This window comes from Tachypleus tridentatus, chromosome 6 (assembly GCF_004210375.1).
Source record: "Tachypleus tridentatus isolate NWPU-2018 chromosome 6, ASM421037v1, whole genome shotgun sequence".
Lineage (NCBI taxonomy): Eukaryota > Metazoa > Arthropoda > Merostomata > Xiphosura > Limulidae > Tachypleus > Tachypleus tridentatus.
This window is the reverse complement of record NC_134830.1, coordinates 148,102,420-148,123,127: the sequence shown is the minus strand read 5'-3', so window position 1 is coordinate 148,123,127 and position 20,708 is coordinate 148,102,420. Positions and strand designations below refer to the sequence as shown.

The 20,708-nt window shown below is 35.1% G+C and overlaps 1 protein-coding gene across 1 annotated transcript; it reads left to right on the top strand.

Annotated features, from left to right (window-relative positions):
* Positions 1 to 12,966: 12,966 nt before the first annotated feature.
* Positions 12,967 to 20,393, top strand: LOC143251766 (sphingosine kinase 2-like). Its single transcript, XM_076503009.1, has 3 exons — positions 12,967 to 13,522; positions 19,994 to 20,149; positions 20,338 to 20,393. Exons 1-3 carry the CDS (start codon positions 13,042 to 13,044, stop codon positions 20,391 to 20,393), a joined length of 693 nt encoding a protein of 230 aa, XP_076359124.1. The 5' UTR covers positions 12,967 to 13,041.
* The last annotated feature ends 315 nt before the right edge of the window (positions 20,394 to 20,708 follow it).

The following is a 20,708-nucleotide window of genomic DNA, read 5'->3' as shown; positions in this document are numbered from 1 at the left end:
CCCGACGATGAATTTGACTACTTTGCCAATTTTTTGTTCTTGTAAACAAAACACACTTCTTAAACAATGTTTTATATTCAGTGATATTTACATTACAGTATATGTGTATATATATATTTGAAGAGAACAATAAACACTTACTTCATATGGTATTTCTACAATGTGAAGTTATAATGATGAATATGCTTATGTATTTGTTTTGTGTTTACGCCTTCCGCTGTCTCTAATTTTGACTACTGACTAGAAGCAAGGCAGCCAGTCAGAATCATTCTAGCACCGACAGTACACGCTAGAAGATTTACTGTTGCTAATACGATGCAACGAAATCTTAAAGTGCAAGAAATATTATGTGGTATTGTATAAAATCTAACGCCAATCGCCAGCATTGAATTTCTGAGCTCCTCCAGAGGGCCAATTCGAGCCTGTATGCTTATAATATTATATAAGATCATTTATTACCAAATTAAGAGAAAAATAGATTTTCGCTTAAATACGATATTCTCTCTATTTGAACCATCGATCGTCACTTTACCTTTTGTAATATTTTTCGCCAAAGATATCGAAATACTTAAATGTTTTTATGAAGCTGTGATGTAACAGGTCCATTCAATGTAATATAGTAATGGACCATAATTTGCTAAAGACGTTGTTTTACATCCGACACTGTAAATCAAGCGACGCAAGTGAAAATAAGAATGGTCTCTTAGGTTAGGCCTAGTATCACTACCCTCCAAACAAACTAACGGCGACTTGGCGCGCATGTGGTCGTATTCACTCAGTGAACGAAAAGAAACACTGGTTGTATACTTTGATGTACTAACACACACACACAAAATATCACATTGTTACAGTTTTACAAACTTTAAGAAAATTTGTACATAATAAGAACCCATGGTAAGAACCATTTGATGGATACGAGGATTTGAACTGACGACTTGGGAGTGATGAAATTCCGCGATATTTCGAACGAGAAGCTTGACGAGTATGTAGAGTTTTATTTTACAGCGTGACTATCAAATAGATATGGATATTTGGAACTCTGCATAGAGAAAACTATGTAACGTAGAGAAAGAAAATGTGTAAAATACACGCATAAAACAAGAGTATAAAGTCCAATGTCACCTGAATTGTTGACATATGTTATACGTATATATAAAATAAATAATCAACTGAAACTTATTTAAACGAAATCACATCACGCTGTTTCGATTATCTTTATGCGTACATTCAGGAAGGATAGGCTTTCAGTCAATAAAGTTTATCTCTTCAACATTGCAATGTGACTAGTTGCTGTTTGACGCCCAATGTGTAACCTGCAGGCATTGTTCCACGGGAAAAGGAAGCACCTCAGATCATGATGGAACCTCCTCTACTGTGTCGTGTAGAAATGTGTCCGGTGCGATATCGTTATCGTTCCAGTAATGTTGGAAGCCCTCCGGACCATCCAGGTAAAAATTTTTCACATCAGAGGTAAAAATCTTCGTCCACTTTTCTCCGTCGTATGTTTAGTGCTTCTGAGTATAGTTTAATCGAACTGTTTCGTGGTGTGGAAGTAGGCTTGGCGTTTGAAGACTTTTACGGTTTTTACAGCCTTTCTCTCTTAGATGCCGTCTTATTGTTCTTGAGCTGCATTCTGCGTCCGTAAGGGCCTAAATTTGGTTCGACGATCTGCTGGTGTCTTGCCGGACAATTTGTCGAATCCTTCTGCTTAACATCGGTTAAATTTTCTTGGAACGACCACTTGAAATTCTTCTTCCGTGTCGCTCAGGGTCTTTTAAGAAATTTGCAACAGCAGTTTTAGTACGCTCAATCTTACCAACGATACCTTGCTTTTGAACTCGACAATTCTTCCACGTTGAAACTCTGTCAACTTTTTAGCCTTTGCCATGTTTTTACCCAATGTAACACAGGATATATCAGTAGTAGATCTTGAAAAAGATAATGCTTGATCACAAATTACTAAATTTCGTTACGTGTTTACCGATTAACGTTTCTTTTCAGTATGGTCTTAAACTTTTGACCAGCTGGTATTTAGTCTAATGTCATAGTGCTCACATTTTTCCTATTAAATGCTAAAAAAGTATTTTATTTTTATTTTCCCTTTTCTTATTTTCATCTTTCGAAGCTCTACTCAAATAAGTGGTTGAGTCTAACAACGCAAAATGCATATTTTTTCTATGTGTTCATTGGCTTTAAGATTTTGACCAGCAGTGCATATCAATTTGAAACCATATTGCTGATATTTGTTAATGAGTGGTAATACAAATTTGAAATTATTTCAAGTGGCACTTGTGGAAATAATTCCTTGAAAGTTCTTATGGAGATGACATTTTACTGAAAAAGTAGGCTTATCATAATGTTCTGTACAATCAACTAAAGACAAGTTATTTAACTTGACGAATAATTTTTTTTAAGTCTAAGGAAGATATAAATTTGTAACTTTTTGTTTTTTCGTTTATAGTATTTTTGAGATTTGTGTATAAATGTTACGGTTACCTGATTAAAGAAATATAATAAACTATTTCTACTATTTAAACTTTCAAATTTTTTTCATGATCTCTGGTGGACTTAACGCATTGTTTCATTGTTTTTGTTATCAAAAATATATTTTCTCAAACGGTGTATTACTTTAAAATCAGACCATCATATATTTATTTAACAATCGACATTACACGATTATTATTGGTTAGATTACCATTATATGAAATATCGCTGTCACAACGAGCATTGGCAGAAAACAATTGTATAAAACCTAATTCGTCAACTTCACACGTCAAGATATCACATAATTTCGTTTTTTTTAAAAAATAAAACGCTGAAAATGAAAAAAGGATAAATTCAAACCAATTGTCATGTGATGACAACAACAACCAAATCTGTAGCCTAACTTTTACATTGAAATGTGTGACTAAAGAAACAAAAAATAATTTGAAACATACGCAATACGGACTACTCGAACGAAAGCCTTCTTAACGACGTGAAGTTTGTAACGTTTCATTGAGAAAAGTTTCGGATATACAAACGGAAGTGTATTATTTATATTGATTTGAAAGAGTGTAAGTTATCTCAGCCCAGAATAAGTAACAGTATTACAAAATAAAGTCTTAATTGTTACTGATCAATAAATTACACAACTCCAGTGATGACCTATTTAATTTTTATGTGTGCAGTTTGTTAGCTTTAGAAATATATAAATGTAGTTACACCAGAGGGCCTGACGCGTATTTCGACATCAGGCAATGTGAGGGGGGGATGATGATGGTTTGGTGTTTTATGGCGCAAAGCAACTTGGCTATCTGCGCAAAATGGTGTTACCAAAGAGAGGGACATGACAATTACTTAGTAGTTCAATGAAGTGAAACCAGACCACGCATTGCTGAGTGCGTGATGATAGGTCGCCGTGACAGGCTGAGAGACGTCAGAGATAATGACGTCCATCAAGTGGATCAACGTTTTTAACGTGGCTGGGTTTAATACAGTCGGTGTAAAACACTAATTCAATAGTTATATATTTACTCATACTTGTTGACCTTTTATAGGTAAACGTCTTGAAAAGGACGCTTATTTAAATATCATACAATGATTTGAAACATACTGTTTCTCTACTTTGTTTTAATGGTATCCATAAAATATCAAAGGTTATTATGCTTTCAGCTTGTTAGAGGAATTTATCTCTCAGATAAAACTTAAGAACACTGTCCGAGCAGTAAAGTGGACAATACTGATACTTCTTTACTTGTATAAACAATTACTTCTTCAAGAAGCTAGAGTATGTACAAATCTTTGTGCGCTATATTAGTGAAATCGTATTCAAACAACAAATATATGAGATCTAGATCAAAAACAGAAAGTAGTAACTTAGGAGTAGAAAATATTGTTTTTATTGTACCTTCAAATGTTGAAAATTTCGTGGATATACATTTAATTTTCTGTATTGTTATGTAAAATGTCTGAATATATCAATTTCTTCTCTTGCCTGTTAAGTTCAGTGACACAGAAAACCAGTTCTTCATTGTTACAATATATGTACAGTGTATATGCAGTTTTTTGTTGTTGAGAAGTTTACTCTGAAATGACAGATAGTAAACCAACAGTTTCAGTATCGTAATACTCCGTACTTACATCTATTGAATGTAACACGTCTGTTTTAATCTATAGAGAAGTGGTGTGTAAAAAGCAAGATAATAAGTGTGAAAAATATGTTTAATTACAGAACATGTAATCACTACATGTTGAGTGTGTGCTAAATCATACACACACAATGAGCTCTCTTGTTTAATAATTAATAAAAATATTAGGCACTGTAAAAACGTTCCAAAAGTAACTTAGTTGTGTTAATAGAATTATCGTCCTATATTAACACAAGTAAATAAAAAAAATAGAATGAGACATGTTAAAACCCATATGTTGACCTACGGGAGTATAGAAACATCTTTGTACAACATACGCAATTAAATGTACATTAGAATATGTGTACAATACTCAGTAAAACTGTTCACCATTATTTGTTTGTTTTTGAATTTCGCGCAAAGCTATACGACGGCTATCTGCACTAATTTAACAGTGTAAGACTAGAAGGAAGGCAGCTAGTCATCACCGCTCACCGCCAACTCTTGGGCTACGCTTTTGCCAACGAATAGTGGGATTGACCGTCACATTTAACGCCCCCACGGCTAAAAGGGCGAGGATGTTTGGTGTGACGAGGATTCGAAACCATGACCTTCAGATTACGAGTTGAGCACCCTAACCATCTGGGCATGCCGAGCCTGCTCACCTTTGTAAAACATACGTAGTACAAATAAATGTATGAATGAAAACATAAATTGTGATCTCATTCAAATAATGGATAACAGTAGATTTGTTAAAATCCTACACACAATAAGACTGTTGTTAAAATTAAGATTTTAATATAATTGAATCTAGACATTGATGACGGAATCATTTGCAGAAATACAGTAAGTAACACCATCCACCCTTGTAAAACTCATGTAAGATAAAACTAAATTAACATTTGTAAGTGAACTGTTTTCACATGTTGTATGGATATTACAAAAATAAACTAGTAAAGCAGTGATTTTTAAACTATTACATGATATATAAGTAAACGTCCCTTTCAGGACAATTTACATACAAATGGCTAGGTAGTGTGATTAAATATAGAACTGTGGAGTTATTGTTCTAAACCTAGCCATGTTGAGACACCTTGATCCACTTGATGAGCATCGTTGTTTCTGACGACACGTTCACCTAATACGGTTCGTGGCAGACCAGTAACACGGCTCTGTAAACACGCTCTCTGGTTCTGTTCCTTTGAACTATTACATAATCATCTCCAATGTTCTGTTGTCATGTGTGCCTGTCATGGTGGCCTAGTGACGCACCTTTCTTTAGTGACATCATTGTTCTCCTTACCTACTGCTTGAGGTCGACGTACCTGTCTCGTCCCCTGGTGGCAAGAATCGCAATTACTGGTAAACATCGTTCTCACAAATCTCATATATTGTTTAATAACGTTAATTATCATTCTCTGAAAAGGAATCAGTTATATTATTTTAATAACTTTTTTAAAAAAATGATATACCGTTCAATTATATTAATGATCGTTCACAGTAAATAAACCTGATGTGTTGCTCTTTCATGTTAACGGACGTTCTCAGCCAAATCCGGATATTACTCGATTATAGATAATAATATTTCATGTTCAAATGCAATGCGTTTTTTCTTCTTACACATGAGGTGAGTTCCATCTTTACATTGCTTAATATCTACATAAATATATACACAAATTTTTATATTTAAAGAAACGGTTTGATTTTTTTACATATCATTTTGGTTGATCTTACTGATGCTATTAAGTACAGACACGTGCATTCATCTCGGAATATTATTTTTACTTGCTTAAATAATATTATTCTATGTATGTTTCAAAATATTCTTTTATACCCTAAACCTACTGATCCAATACTTATTAAGGTTTTTCTTACCGACCCAATACTGATCAAGGTTTGTTCATTGCTAATGTATGGTTATTGTGTTGAACATATCTCATGTAAGTAAATACCAATAATTAATAAACACTTTGTATAGTTTTGTTTACACATCTCTTAACGCCAGATAGGCGGCGCCATTGATGGGCTATCTGTGCTCTGCCCATCACGGGTACCAAACCCAGGTTTCTAACATTATAAGTTCGCAGGGGGTTTGATTGAAGGAACATATCTTTTAATTGCATTAGTTTCTTTCCTTTTGTTTAGTTTTTAAATACAAGTATCATTAAGTTTGTGGCCACATGGTTAAGGCACTCGACTCTTAATCTGAGGGTCATAGGTTCGAATCCTCATCACACCAAACATGCTTGCCCTTTCAGTCCTGCGTGCGTTATAATGTGTCGATTAATCCCACTCTTTGTTGGTAAAAGACTAGCCCAAGAAGAGGTGGTTATAACAGGCTGCCATCAATCTAGTCTTAAAATGCTAAATTAGGGACAGCTAGCGCAGTTAGCTCTCTTGTAGCTTTGCGCGAAATTCAAAACAAACCAAATTAAAATCATTAAATTTGATGAGCAGTGTAGACTTAGTTATTATCTGTCATTACATAAACTTGAAATAACAACAGTAGGGAACAAAAGTAAAATATTTTTACTTTATTGTTTCATCCACTAACAGAAGGTCACAGCTCAGACACTTCTAAACACCAGTTCTCACCTAACTCTTTTAAAATCAGATATCCAGCCATTAGCTGTTGTTGTAACGTTTTTAATTATAATATAGAGTTGGGCAACATAACCATTAAAGAGGTACACAACATAGTATTTTCCGCCACGTGCCTCCCTGTAACGTCCATGCTATGACTAACCAATATTTGTGAATAATAAGGAGTAAAGTTCCAATATTAAGGGAGCGTCCAAACATTGATGGGAAACCTAATAAAAACGTAATTAGTAGATAAGTCAGTAAGCTGGGAATTTTAATTGGAGGTACCTTAAGCTTAAGAGTTGCAGATTTGTATTTCTTCGTATTTTATACGTTACAAATCTCACTAAGAGCGATTGTAGTAAAGGCTTGCACATCAGTTATTCTGGTACCTGATTATTTAGGTTTTCTAAACACAACAAAATAAATGTATCCACCGGAGCGTCTCTAAAAATTCCCACCAAAAATAAAACAGAATACTTGGATCTAGTTATCAGCATCAGTAATGAAACATTCAAGTTCAAAATTTCAATAAAATATACATTTTCAACTTTAAATTTATAATAAATTTTCCATTCGCAAATACGAATGTTTCAAATATGTTACATTGTTCACGACTCCTACTTTATTAGACACAACAGAGATTCTTCATCGGGACAAAACTTGATGGGTTGTGCTCGTAAACTCACTTTCTTCTTCCCAAACGAAATTTCTAGTCGTGTTTTTTTTTTTAAATACCACGCTCACTTAATTCCATAAGAATTTTACAATATTCTTGGTAATAATTATGGGTTTACAGATTTTTACAGAGTAGCACGACCGCTTTAAAATATCATCTATACACTTTTATTCCTTTGGACAATGTATTGCTCATCATTGGTTTTATATATTAGTAGTTTGATTAATACTAGCTATATAACAGTTTCTGTACATTGTGCGACTAGTTCTGCCTTATCACTTTCTTTTTCATATTAATGAGTGTTATAACATTTCTTTCTAAGTCTTATTATTATTAAACTTTCTTTAGGCTTATAAAACATCCTTTTGGATTTTTACAGAAGGATTAACATTATTTATTATTTCTTGTAGCCAGCTCTATGTGTTTGTTAAATGACAAACGTTGGTTAAAGTGAGAATGTTTGTGTTGGGCACACCTCTTAATATGTTTGACATGTTGTTTCCTTTCTATTATGTTTAACACCGTTAGATATTTCATGCTCAAACAGGGAATCTTTTTGCTTATTACTTATTATTTTGTACCTTCATCAAAACTAGTTTTTGGTTGTACTTTAGGGAAATTATTTCTACTAACTGGACACAATTTCAATACTAACACCTGTCGTAATAGATTTGTCACATCCACAAACGTCAATCTTCTCTTACGTCGTATACTAGGAGAGTCTTAATGAGTTTCATTGATCAAAACATGCTTTAGTGAAAATTGGAAAAAATCAGAGGTGATTTATTGGACACAGCTCTTTTCTGACCAATCTTTAGTGTGGATTACTGTTAATCCAAATAGTGACTTCCAGTAGTAGGGATGGACGTCATGTAACTCTTCAGAAATTAATATGTTAACTTTTATTCCTTCTTACTTAAAACTGCTGTAGTCCAGTGTCTTAGTGGTAAGTCTGAGCGCTTATAATGCCAGAAATCTGGTTGTGGTGTGCCCACCATGGGTAGATACACAACAGGCTTAACATTAAACCTACTTGAATCAGGTCAGTTTGGATCGATAAACCACGAGTTTAAAAACTATTGATTAAGAAAACATGTATTTATATCTGGAAGTGATATATTTGCAGTATTCATCGTAGATTATAACACATGTTTATTTAAAGCATATACTATTATTAATATGTTATTAAAAGATACTAGTTATGTTCTTACGTGAGATATGAAAATATACAAATTAATTCAAATATACGTTTTAGATTTTTCAACACATACTAATTCTTTATAAAACACTTCTCACCTATAAGCTAGCCGAACCTAGAAAGATGTAATTATGATTACGGCAGATAAACATTTTAATAGCGAAAGTAAATGAATTATGATGGAAAAGACTCTATTCATTTTAAGCTTCAGTTTTATTGTGTTTTGATGTAGAATGTTAAGTATTTCTAGTCAGTTTTGAATCAAAGTGTCTTCGTGAATTTAAAAGTTACCGTTTTTAGTTTTGATTTAGAGTTTACTTCTCTTTGGTCAGAAGTTATTATTAATAAGACTCCAATATATGCAGGAATTCATTTGGTCTGATGACAGATAGTTTCTAAGTTCTTCTACTCTATGTTTTTCTTGGAATGTTGAAACAAGTTCCTGCTGTGATCTTTAAAATCCCAGATGAATTAATTACTGTATTGGAAACATGCGAAGCCGGTTAGTTAAATATAATAATCTTATTACAGTTTTTGCCATGAAATTATCACACCAAATATGCATTCTTTATAATCCATTCTATCAATGTGAATATTCGAAAGATGAGGCCTGAGATAGCTTGGCGGTTAAAACGTTTGACTCGTAATCTGAGGATCGTGAGTTCGAGTTCCTGTCACAGAATATGCTCGTACTTTCAGTAGAGGGGGCGTTGTAATGTTACAATCATTTCCTCTATTTGTTGGTAAAAGAGTAGCCCAAGGGTTTGCAGTGGGTGGTGATTACTAGCTGCCTTCCTTCTAGTCTTACACTGCTCAATTAGAGAGGGCTTGCACAGATAGTCCTCGTGTTGCTTTGCTTGAAATTCAAAACAAAACAAACGTGTTTGAAATGTGAAATTATCAGTGTTGTTGAAACATATGAATATTTTGTTTATGAATGGGCACATTTACGATCAGTTCGGTGACAGTATTATGTTTCATTTGGTAACTGTATTAATATAGTAATGTGACTGTTGGATAACATTCACGCATTGTTTAAACGATATTATGTTTTCCAGTTTAGCAAAGCATGCTGCGCGGACAATAAGAAACATGTCTGTTTTTGAACTGTTAACGTGGTTTCCATCAAACAACTTTGTTTCTTAACAACGTTAGTCGCCGCAACACAGTATTTTGTATAAAAAAGTTGGTATGGGTCAAGTTCACACGAAGTGACAAGACCTAATTTTAACATTAAGATATGGCACACTTAAATTCACTCACTTCAATTCAATGTCTGCCTTATTATTTCGACTTTTTTTTACGTAAGGTTTTGTAACTGATCGCGTAACCTTGATAATTAAACCGCTAAACCAAATTACAAAGTAGATAACTACGATATAAAAACTTTGTTTTCCTGAGAATGTCCTAAAATAAATGAGTTTGCAGTTCAGTGGTAGGGCATTTGACTGAGGAGAGAGAACTCTTCGATTCGTTTTCGGTCGCCTATATATGCCTCCCTCTCCCGAGGGGCCAATGATAAATTTACAAATTTATAGTGGTAAAATTCGTAGTTCGATGTTTCTAGTTGGTTAGATAAATTATGTTTCTAGTGTTTCAAACATCTCCCAGGGGGATTCCCCGGTGGGTCAGCTATACGTTTATAGACTTAAACTTGACATCTCAGAACGGCTGGAATGGGTTTTAACACTTTCACTGATAAGGAGAGAACAACGTTTCGACCTTCCTAGGTCATCTTCAGGTTAAGAAAGAGAGTGTTTGAATGTGACCATTAACGGACACACGTCTTAGGTATGAGAGTATAAACTGGTACTGGATTGTAGGGGGCGTTGCATGTGGATGTCAGGTTATTAATTAGTATAGGTATAAATGTGTTCCTTTATATTGGTTTAATTTTGGTTTTAGTTGCTGTATAATTAGGACTTTTTTGATTTTGCATTTGTTTATATTTATTTCCTTACTTAAAATATGGGTGTTTTCTGTGGTTATGTTGTGTTTATGTGATTTGCATGTTCAAAAACATGTTATTTTGTTCTTTGAATCTAGTTTCCATTTTTCTGCTTGTTTCTCCAATATAGAAATCGTGGCAGTTGTTGCATTGTATTTTATAAATTATGTTGGTCTTGTGTTTGTCAGTGTAGTGTTTACACAGCATAGACTTTAGTACCTGGTTTTTGAATAAATTTGGTGTTTACTGGAATGTTATGTTTTGTTATAATTTTTTTCCAAATGTTGGTTATTTTTTCGCTGATATCAGTAACATATGATATGTAGCAGTATAAGGTTTTGTAGCTTGTTGTATCTTGGGATTTATTGTTATTTGTTTGTTATTGGTCTAGGTGTGTGCGTATAATTTTTCCCACGGTTTTTTTTAGGAAATTTGTTGATGTTGATGAAGTGTTGTTTTATTTTGTTGATTTCATCGTTAATTTTATGGGGTGAGTATAGTTTTGTGGCTGTGTTTATTTAGTTTCTATGTTGAGTTTTTGGTTTGTTTCATGTGCTGAGTCCCAGGAATGTAAAATCCAGTATGGGTGACTTTTCTGTAGATTTTTGTTTTGAATTGTGTATCAGTTCTAGTGATTTTGAGGTTAAGAAATACTATTTGGTTAGTTTTTTCCTGTTTACAGGTGACCTTAATGTTGGGATGTATTGAGTTAACGTGATTGAAAAATCTGTGTGTGTTCTGTAGATGTGAATCCATCAATTGTATCATCAGGAAGGTCGAAACGTTGTTCTCTCCTTATCAGTAAAAGTGTTAATACCTTTACCAGCCTTTCTCAGATATATTTTTATTTCAAGTGGGTTTCTCGTCATCAAGACTTAGACTTTAAAATCTATGGTTTGATTCCCCGTAGCATAGAGACCACAGGTAGCTAAAATCCCATACCGTTACGTTAATTAACACTGTTTAGAGCCTTCATGTATTCAGGTTGTCTAACACAACTTGGAATCCACATATAATCACATTGTTTAACATTACTCGGAATTCCCTTATAATCACGTTGTTTAATAGTGCTCGAAAACCCATATAATCACGTTGTTTAACATTACTCGGAATCTCCATATAATCACGTTGTTTAACGCTACTTAGATTCCCTTTATAAACACGTTGTTTAACTCTATTCGGTATCCCCATACAATCACATATTTTAACACTACTTGGAATCCCCTTATAATCACGCTGTTTAACACTACTCGGATTCCCCAGATAATCACGTAGTTAAACATTACATGGAGTCCCCTTATAATCACGCTGTTTAACACTACTCGGAATCCTCATATAATCACATATTTTAACACTACTTGGAATCCCTTAATAATCACGTTGTTTAATATTACTCGGAATCCCCTTATAATCGCGTTGTTTAACAGTGCTCAGAATCCAACATCATCACGTTGTTTATCAATACGTAAAGATCTCATAATCGAATTACCATAACTTAATTGGTTATTATTTTTGTGGAAGTTATAGTTTTAGTAGATGGGTAACAACCACCATCCTTGTGGATATAAGTAAAACAGAAATCTCGAAACAAGAATTAATTAATCATTCGAACAGAGTCGCGAAGGAGATCACACAAAGTATGACAAAACAACTTAACTCTACTCACGTCGAAAGAATAGTTGTCAAGCAGTTTGCTAATATATATAAATAGGCTCTCAACCGATACCATACCTTGAAGACTTCTGGCATTAAGCGGAAAGCCTCGTCGGTACTGCAAATATATAGTGGTTGACATATTATTTTTACGCATTCTTCTGTACTTTCACTCGGAAGTTTCTTAGTATTGTACAATATCTTTATTTTTAACTTTACCTTTTTTAAAATATTTTCTTTCAAATAATTATTTCATGTTATTTTAACTATTGTAGAATTTCTCCAAGTTTGCCTACTTCCTCACTGTTAGACAAGAGTTTATTTTTTGTTGTTTACATTATTGGTAAAGTAACAAGTAGGTTACGTGTAGTAATTCTCCGAGCGCCAATAATTTGTTCTCATTTTAATTCTTTGGCAAAGTAGTGGTACATTTATAAATAAACAATTCCTCATACTTATCTTCTACAACTAAGGTTATTGCAGCACAGTGCAGGACCTTGAGATGATTGAGTGTGGGATATAACGTACAACATAATCTTTTAAGACCTGTTCGGTTAAGATTTCTAAACAGCTATGTTTAAGCTAGTCGATATCTCATGGTGTGATGATAACGAAGTTATACGAACATAACAGAAAAATGTTCACGTGGTTGGATCCTTGCCAATGGGAGACCAGTGTTCTGCTGTGAAAGCAACTTTATCTAGAAGAACCAGGGAAAGTGGTCTTGCACACACACACACATATACGTGTTAATGCTGTGTGAAACTGTCGAGAGAAAGCGTTTGCTTTAGAGAGATCTACGTACGTGGTTACAGTGTGTTAGATTAACGTATTTCAAAAGCTTAATTTCCTAAAGTACAAGATAACAATTATGGCTGAAATAGGAAAAGATACCGAATTCGACAGCGAAACACCCTTTAAGTGCAGTTCTAAGAATGAAGCAAAAGAAAAAGTAATTTTAGAAGATTACTTCAGCTGTTACACCAAGTTTAATAAAGTGACGTATTTTGTGGTTAAACTGACAAATTTAGCTCTTGTTTGCGAACCCCTTACAAATGACTCAAAGCCCAAGATCCAGAGGGTTAGCACGAATGACATCGTCGGTTGCAGCGTGAAGAAAACCAATCCCAAGAGTGATACAGAACAGACGTTTCAAATCCATTTGGAAATATATTACTATCCGATGATCCGAAGGTTTTGGATCAAACAGCGTTCACGTCGTCAGCTAAGCCTGATTGTGGACAGGTCTATTTCCTGGGAGATAAACGAAAATAGAGCAACGAAATGGAAGAATGCACTTCTGTGGACATCATCCAAACTGGGACAACCTAAAGACGGGCTTCATTATGAGCGTAAGATTTATAACATTCTACACGTTTCACTTCTTCATTACGTTTATATCTACTAATCTCTAACGTACGTTCACACAAAGTGCATTCACAAAACAATTGTTAAAAATGACAATACTTTCTCTATGAGTGCTAAGGTGTGACAGTACTTTCTGTAAGAGTGCTAAGGTGTGACAGTACTTTCTGTAATAGTGCTAAGGTGTGACAACACTTTCTCTAAGAATGCTAAGTTGTGACAATATTTTCTTTATGAGTGTTAAGTTGTGACAAAATTTTCTCTATTAGTACTAAGAAGAGACAATACATTTTCTATGAGTGATAAGGTGTGACAATACTTTCTGTATGAATGCTAAGATGTCATAGTACTTTCTTTATGAGCGTTAAGGTATGACAATATTTTCTGAATGAGTGCTAAGGTGTAACTGTACTTTCTGTGTGAGTGATAAGGTGTGACAATACTTTCTCTATGAATGCTAAGGTGTGACAGTACATTCTGTATTAGTGCTAATGTGTGACAATATTTTCTTTATTAGTGATAAGGTGTGACAATACTTTTGTATCAGTGCTAAGGTGTGACCATACTTTCTATATGAGTACAATTGCTAAGAACTGGTAATATGTTTATAGAGTAAGACCAATCAAGCCCTCTTGTGTTGAAACATTTTTATTTATTTATTTTATAACTTTGGAAGTTCTTACAGCAGAATGAGATATAAAAACTGTGGAAGATCCAGGGGTGGGATAGTGGTGCAGGAGCGCACTGGAATATCACTCCGACATCTGAAATTAGGATTGAGTCCCGACACTTCAGAGACTAAAAATTTATGTATAAAAAGCTATTCAGTTCTCCTTTGAAACTCCATGCCGTTCATAACTAAATACGCAATTAAAAATCGCTTCGTATCTATATACATATTCATGTTGGCAGGATATAATGTATGCAAGATATTATACATGTCAAAGTTTTTAATATTATAGCACAGATACAAGAACAGTAAATTAATAAGTTAAAAGCTTGTTTGAATGATTATTTTTATTTGGTACTTCATTAACGTTTTTTTGCTTTGCTACTTAATTTAAAGGAAGTTGCGATGTATGTTTTCTCTCGATACTGTACAAGTATTCAGGTTGGTACTAACGAAAGTAGTCACAAATAATTAATGTTAAACATTGGTTGAAAAATTAATTATACACATATCATGGCCACCTTAGTAATTTTAACACACATTATATCTCAAGGATTTATAGGGGGAACTGAACGCATGCGCACTGTTCTCATTACATGTCTTAATGCTACAGCAATACCTACGTAAACCTTGTGGAAATTCTGAACTTATTCACTCTCAGGGTTGTTTTATGTGTCAATTAGTTCTGTAGAATCTCTAATTCATGTGACAGACCAAACATAGGAGAAAAAGATTCTAAGAATTTCTCTTAATTTATCACATAATTTCATATTTTTTTATTTAATAAGCTATGGGTCATCTCTGAGAATTGTACGATACGTGGCATGTATTGCATAAATTGTGTATTTACATATTTCTTATTATAACAAAACCTTTTTATTCAAATGTGTAATAGTACGAGGGCTGTTCAAAAAATACGCGGACTGACGTCATAAAACAAAATGTACTTTATTTAGAAGTTACAGGTCTGGGACCCTTTCAAAGTACTCTCCTCCCCAACGCACACACTTATCCCAACGGTGTTTCCACTTGTTGAAACAGTCCTTGTACGCTTCTTTTGTAATGTCCTCCAGCTCCTTCGTCGCATTTGCCTTAATCTCGGGAATCGTCTCAAATTTTCTTCCTTTCAAGGGTCTTTTGAGTTTGGGGAACAAGAAAAAATCCCAAGGAGCAAGGTCAGGTGAGTAGGGGGGTGGGGAAGAACAGTGATCGAGTGTTTGGCCAAAAACGCACGAGTTCTGAGGCACAAATTTCGCAGCAACGCGGTTCATCTTCAATTTTTCGGTCAAAATCTCGTAACAAGATCTAACTGATATCCCACACTCTTCAGCAAGCTCCCTGACAGTCAGACGTCGATTTGCCCGCACCAGGGTGTTGATTTTGTCGACGTGTGGGTCGTCAGTTGACGTGGAAGGACGTCCAGGACGCTCATCATCTTGAATGGACTGTCGACCATCCTTAAAACGTTCATGCCACTTGAAACATGCCGTACGTTTCATAGCAACATCACCGTAAGCCGTGTAAAGCATAGTAAAAGTTTCAGTCGCAGATTTTCCAAGTTTAACACAAAATTTCACAGCAATTCGTTGCTCCTTCAGGTCATTCATTCTGAAATCCGCCAAACGAAAAAATCGCACTTCACTTAAAACCGCGTAGCTAATACACAAATAAAGATATCTGCAATCGGGAAATGGCGTCGTAATCAGCTGATCTGTGCAAACCTAGCGACACCAAGCGGATTCCCCTGTAACCAACTGGAGCCGCGCAATTCAAATAGTCCGCGTATTTTTTTTAACAGACCTCGTCAGGGCCTGGTATGGCCAAGCGCGTAAGGCGTGTGACTCGTAATCCGAGGGTCGCGGGTTCGCGCCCGCATCGCGCTAAAACATGCTCGCCCTCCCAGCCGTGGGGGCGTTATAATGTTACGGTCCATCCCACTATTCGTTGGTAAAAGAGTAGCCCAAGAGTTGGCGGTGGGTGGTGATGACTAGCTGCCTTCCCTCTAGTCTTACACTGCTAAATTAGGGACGGCTAGCACAGATAGCCCTCGAGTTGTTTTGTGCGAAATTCCAAAACAAACAGTCTTAGTGCTTCTTGTGACATTGGACTACAAAAAAAAAACAACTAATAGTTTTCATGTACAATATCTAGATTCTCATTTTACATAAATTATTACCTATAGTGTATGTGTTTGTTGCATTTCGAGCAAAGTTAATTTAACTAATACTGGAATGACAGATTAGACGAAAGGTAACTAGTCAACATCACTTATCGTCAACTGTTGTCAGACCGGATATATATATAGTGGAATTTGGGTGTTTTCCTTAGAACGCAACCACGGTCCCAAAGTGCAGACCTATTTTTTTTATTGAACTAGAAGCTCGTTGTGTATTCCTGTGATAAACAGTAACAATAATAACAAACAATTTACCCCCACCCCCACAAACAAAAATAAATGTATAAAACAGTACATGTACGTAACCTCTCCCCCACCCCAGATTATATTACTGTCTAAAATGTTTTATTTACTTTAACCTGCTGTTAAAACGAGCACTCCACCTAGGGAGATTAGCGGCTTAAAGGCTAATAATCGAGTTGGAGTGCTTGTGGTGAGTACAAGCCCACAGCCTTCTGTGTAGCTTTTCGCTTAACAACGAAACAAACACGTTTCTAAGAAAACGGCTTCAACTGTCAAATACAACTGTTTTTCTTAATATTGCTTGGGACTTTCTTATCTTTAATAAATTCCCTCCCTGGTGGCTCAGCGGTAAATCTGAAAGCATATAATTCAGAAAATTGGGTATCAACACATGTAACGGTAGACCAAGTTTGTGGTTTTTGGTAGATTTGCGCTTAGAAACGAAGAAACTGAAACACGTATTTTACAGATTATTAAGTCTGATACAAACAGAAACAAGGATTTTTAAAATTCTGATACAGATAGAAACAAGGATTCTTAAGTTTGAAATTCTCGCAGTGTGTTTCTACGAAAATAATACACATTCTCAACGTTATTTTAAAATACTATATTTCATGATGTCAGCTTTTTTAAAAAAATGGTTAACTGGCGGGAAATACGTGAATTTAATTAAAACGTAAGTTTAAAAATATAGTTCAAAGTAATAACTCAAACAGCCCGGTTAAGTTTAACAATATAGTTCAAATTAATAACTCAAACAGCCCGGTTAAGTTTAACAATATAGTTCAAAGTAATAACTCAAACAGCCCGGTTAAGTTTAACAATATAGTTCAAAGTAATAACTCAAACAACCCGGTTAAGTTTAACAATATAGTTCAAAGTAACAACTCAAACAACCTGGTTAAGTTTAACAATATAGTTCAAAGTAATAACTCGAAGAACCCGGCTAAGTTTAACAATATAGTTCAAAGTAATAACTCAAACAGCCCGGCTGAGTTTAAGAACGACCATATAGTTCAAAGTAATAACTCGAACAACCCGGCATGGCCAGGTGGTTCAGGCACTCGTCTCGTAATCCGAGAGTCGCGGGTTAGAATCCCCGTCAGGCCAAACATGCTCGCCCTTTTAGCCGTAGGGGCGTTATAATGTTACAGTCAATTCCACTATTCGGTGGTAAAAGAATAGCCCAAGGATTGGCGGTGAATGGTGATAACTAGCTGCTTTCCTTCTAGTGTTGCATTGCTAAATTAGGGATGACTAGCGCACATAGCCCTCCAGTAGCTTTGTGCGAAATTCAGACCAAACCAAACAACGCGAACATAATCTTTATCTCAAAATTTTAAAATTATAAGAAATCGTCTTCACAAACAACATTTTTTGCTTGTTCTCAATCTACCAACAAATAAATATATTGAACATTCTACATCTCATTTACTATGATAAGAAGCATGGCTGTTTGAGAAACAATCCGGTAGTGATTGAAGTTTTTAAGAAATGCGTTATGATAAACGTAGATGGTAAAGTTTTTGGTTAGAATGCGAGTGGACTCTGGTTCGAACCTGGCTCGCGAGAGATTCACAAGTACGTTGCAGGAACAGGACGATTCATCATTAGAAAAATTTCATTTATATTTCAACTGGAAACTGCACGATATTGGTCGTTTTAAAATTCGGTGTATCTGATTAGTAGAGTCAGATAATACGGACGGTTTTAATGTGTAGTATTTAGTTTTACAAATTGTGATTGCATATGAAAATATGGCCTTGAATACTAAGTACGATATGTTTTACATGACGTCATAGAACTCGACCGTTTTGCAGCTGGTTTCAAGGTAACCTTGTGAGGTACAAGTATATTTTACTTGGCTTCGCGATTCAAAAAGGATTTCTCTGCGACCAGTAATTTTAGTGTTATTATAAAAAGTAGTTTTCTTTTGTGTGTGTGATTTATTCTTGAGAAATAGAATATCTTAACATTTTTTTGTATGCGTAATTTATAGTTCATGGCAGTACAAAGCAGACGCGTGTGTTTTTCATCTCCTGTCTAGTTATTAACCTCTCAGGCTCAGCATGTCTAGGTGGTTAAAGGGTCACGGGTTCGAATCTCCTCACCTAAACATGCTTACCCTTTTTCATCGTGTATAAACTGAGAATGTTCCTTATGAAGATTGGCCTACCCTTCGAAAGGCACACTTTTTTTATGCTGGACAAACTGTAAATGTGCCTCACGAAGATTGGTCCACCTTTCGAAAGTGCTCGGGTTAGGTTTTTTTTTATCATTTTGTGTCAAATCTTCTTAAACCTGCATGTCTTTCTGGTATCATTAATTTATGTGTCTTTAATTTACTTGTTGGAATTACATGTTTCTCTCACATTATGAATTATAAATTTACGAACAGTAAAATCCGGTGTTCGATTCCCCGAGGTTAGCATAGAGCATATAGCCCATTACATAGCTTTGCACTAGTAAAATAATTACACATTTGTATAATTATTGGTAAAGTGTTTGGTAAAGTGTTTGTCTCAAGGACACAATAACCTTCAAAGTGTTTCAAACCATTCGACTACAACTCCAAATAACTGCTAGGTCACGCTGCCTATCCTTTGAACCTTGAATAGGAGGAAAAATTGAGTATTTCCTTTTACTAATCTGAATACAGGAAGGAAAAGACTAAATCTGCACCACCTCTTCAGATGGCCTTGCCCCCCCAAGGGGAGTAATCAATTCAATGCAATTCTTAAGTGATTATAAGAACTTATAAGTTAAAGTAAAGAAGAGTGAATAACAATAGGTTAACATAAGATTTATCTAATGCTAATAAAGACTTTGGATCAGTAGCATGGCTAATCAGGACTACTGGTATACGACAGCATCAGTTTCAGAGCAATAAGATTGCTACATTTGTTATGACCCTTTGATATTTGATTAGCAAGAATGCCATAGAAGAGCATTACCTGGATATACCTCTGTAAAGGTATGTCTTACATTTGTTGCGGAAAGGTGGAATTCATTACTATTTCAGATATTAGATATGTTCCCCGCTGGTACAGAGGTAAGTCTACGGATTTACAACGCGAAAATGAGGAATTCGATTCCCCTCGGTGTACACAGCAGATAGCCCGATGTGGTTTTACTAAAAGAACACTTTCTGTCTAAATTACATGTCCCTCGCTGGTACAGCGGTAAGTTTACGGATTTACAACGCTAAAATTGGGGGTTTGATTACCCTCGGTGGACTCAGCAGATAGCCCAATGTGGCTTTGTTATAAGGAAACAAAGAAACTAAATTATATAACTCGTAATTTGGATTTTCCATAATTCGATTTTATAAAATAAAAATAACAGCTTCTATATTTTTCTCACTTTCAGAAACTCTTGGACGACCATTAGAACTACTTCCAAAGCGCCACCTACTAGTAGCTATTAATCCAGTTAGTGGTCAAAAGAAAGCGTATGAAATATTCAAAAAACGAGTAGTTCCCCTTCTGGAAGAAAGTGAAATTACTTGGGAAGTTGTATTGTCGGGTAAGTCGGATGAAAATATTTTAAACTGTAGTAAATACAGGTGGTTTAGAAACTGTATACAAGAACAACAAAAGTGTGGAGAACTTATTAGACAAAACGTTTTTGAGGAAAAAATACAAACTAACAAAATACTATTTTACATCTTATTCAGTTTATTGAAGATGGTTTGTACAATGTTTTGAACCCAGGTGAAAGTCACTTAACCTTACTATTTGAAAAGTTGTGGTCTTCAGAAATAGGATGAATACAAATACAGTTTTAACTATTTACATCTGTATTATTAATATCTCAAATAACCTTAAACATTTAATAAATGCGTTGAATTAAAACTACGGTTCCATCTGGGCAAGTTGCGACACTTTACCTTCTAGGCCCAGCATGGCCAGGTGGTTAGGGCACTCTATTCGCAATCTGATGGTCGAAGGTTTGAATCCCTATCACACCAAACGTGGTTGCTCTTTCAGCCATGGAGACGTTATAGTTTGACGATCAATCCCACTATTTGTTGCCAAAAGAGTAGCCCAAGAATTGGCGGTGGGTGGTAATGAATAGCTGCCGT

What these genes read in the sequence shown, in the direction of transcription:
- LOC143251766 (XM_076503009.1), top strand. Translation starts at nt 13,042, where the DNA reads ATGGCTGAAATAGGAAAAGATACCGAATTCGACAGCGAAACACCCTTT. An exon ending in AGACGGGCTTCATTATGAGC is followed by an intron (nt 13,523 to 19,993) that starts GTAAGATTTATA and finishes TCTCACTTTCAG; the next exon opens with AAACTCTTGGACGACCATTA. An exon ending in TTGGGAAGTTGTATTGTCGG is followed by an intron (nt 20,150 to 20,337) that starts GTAAGTCGGATG and finishes TTTTGAACCCAG; the next exon opens with GTGAAAGTCACTTAACCTTA.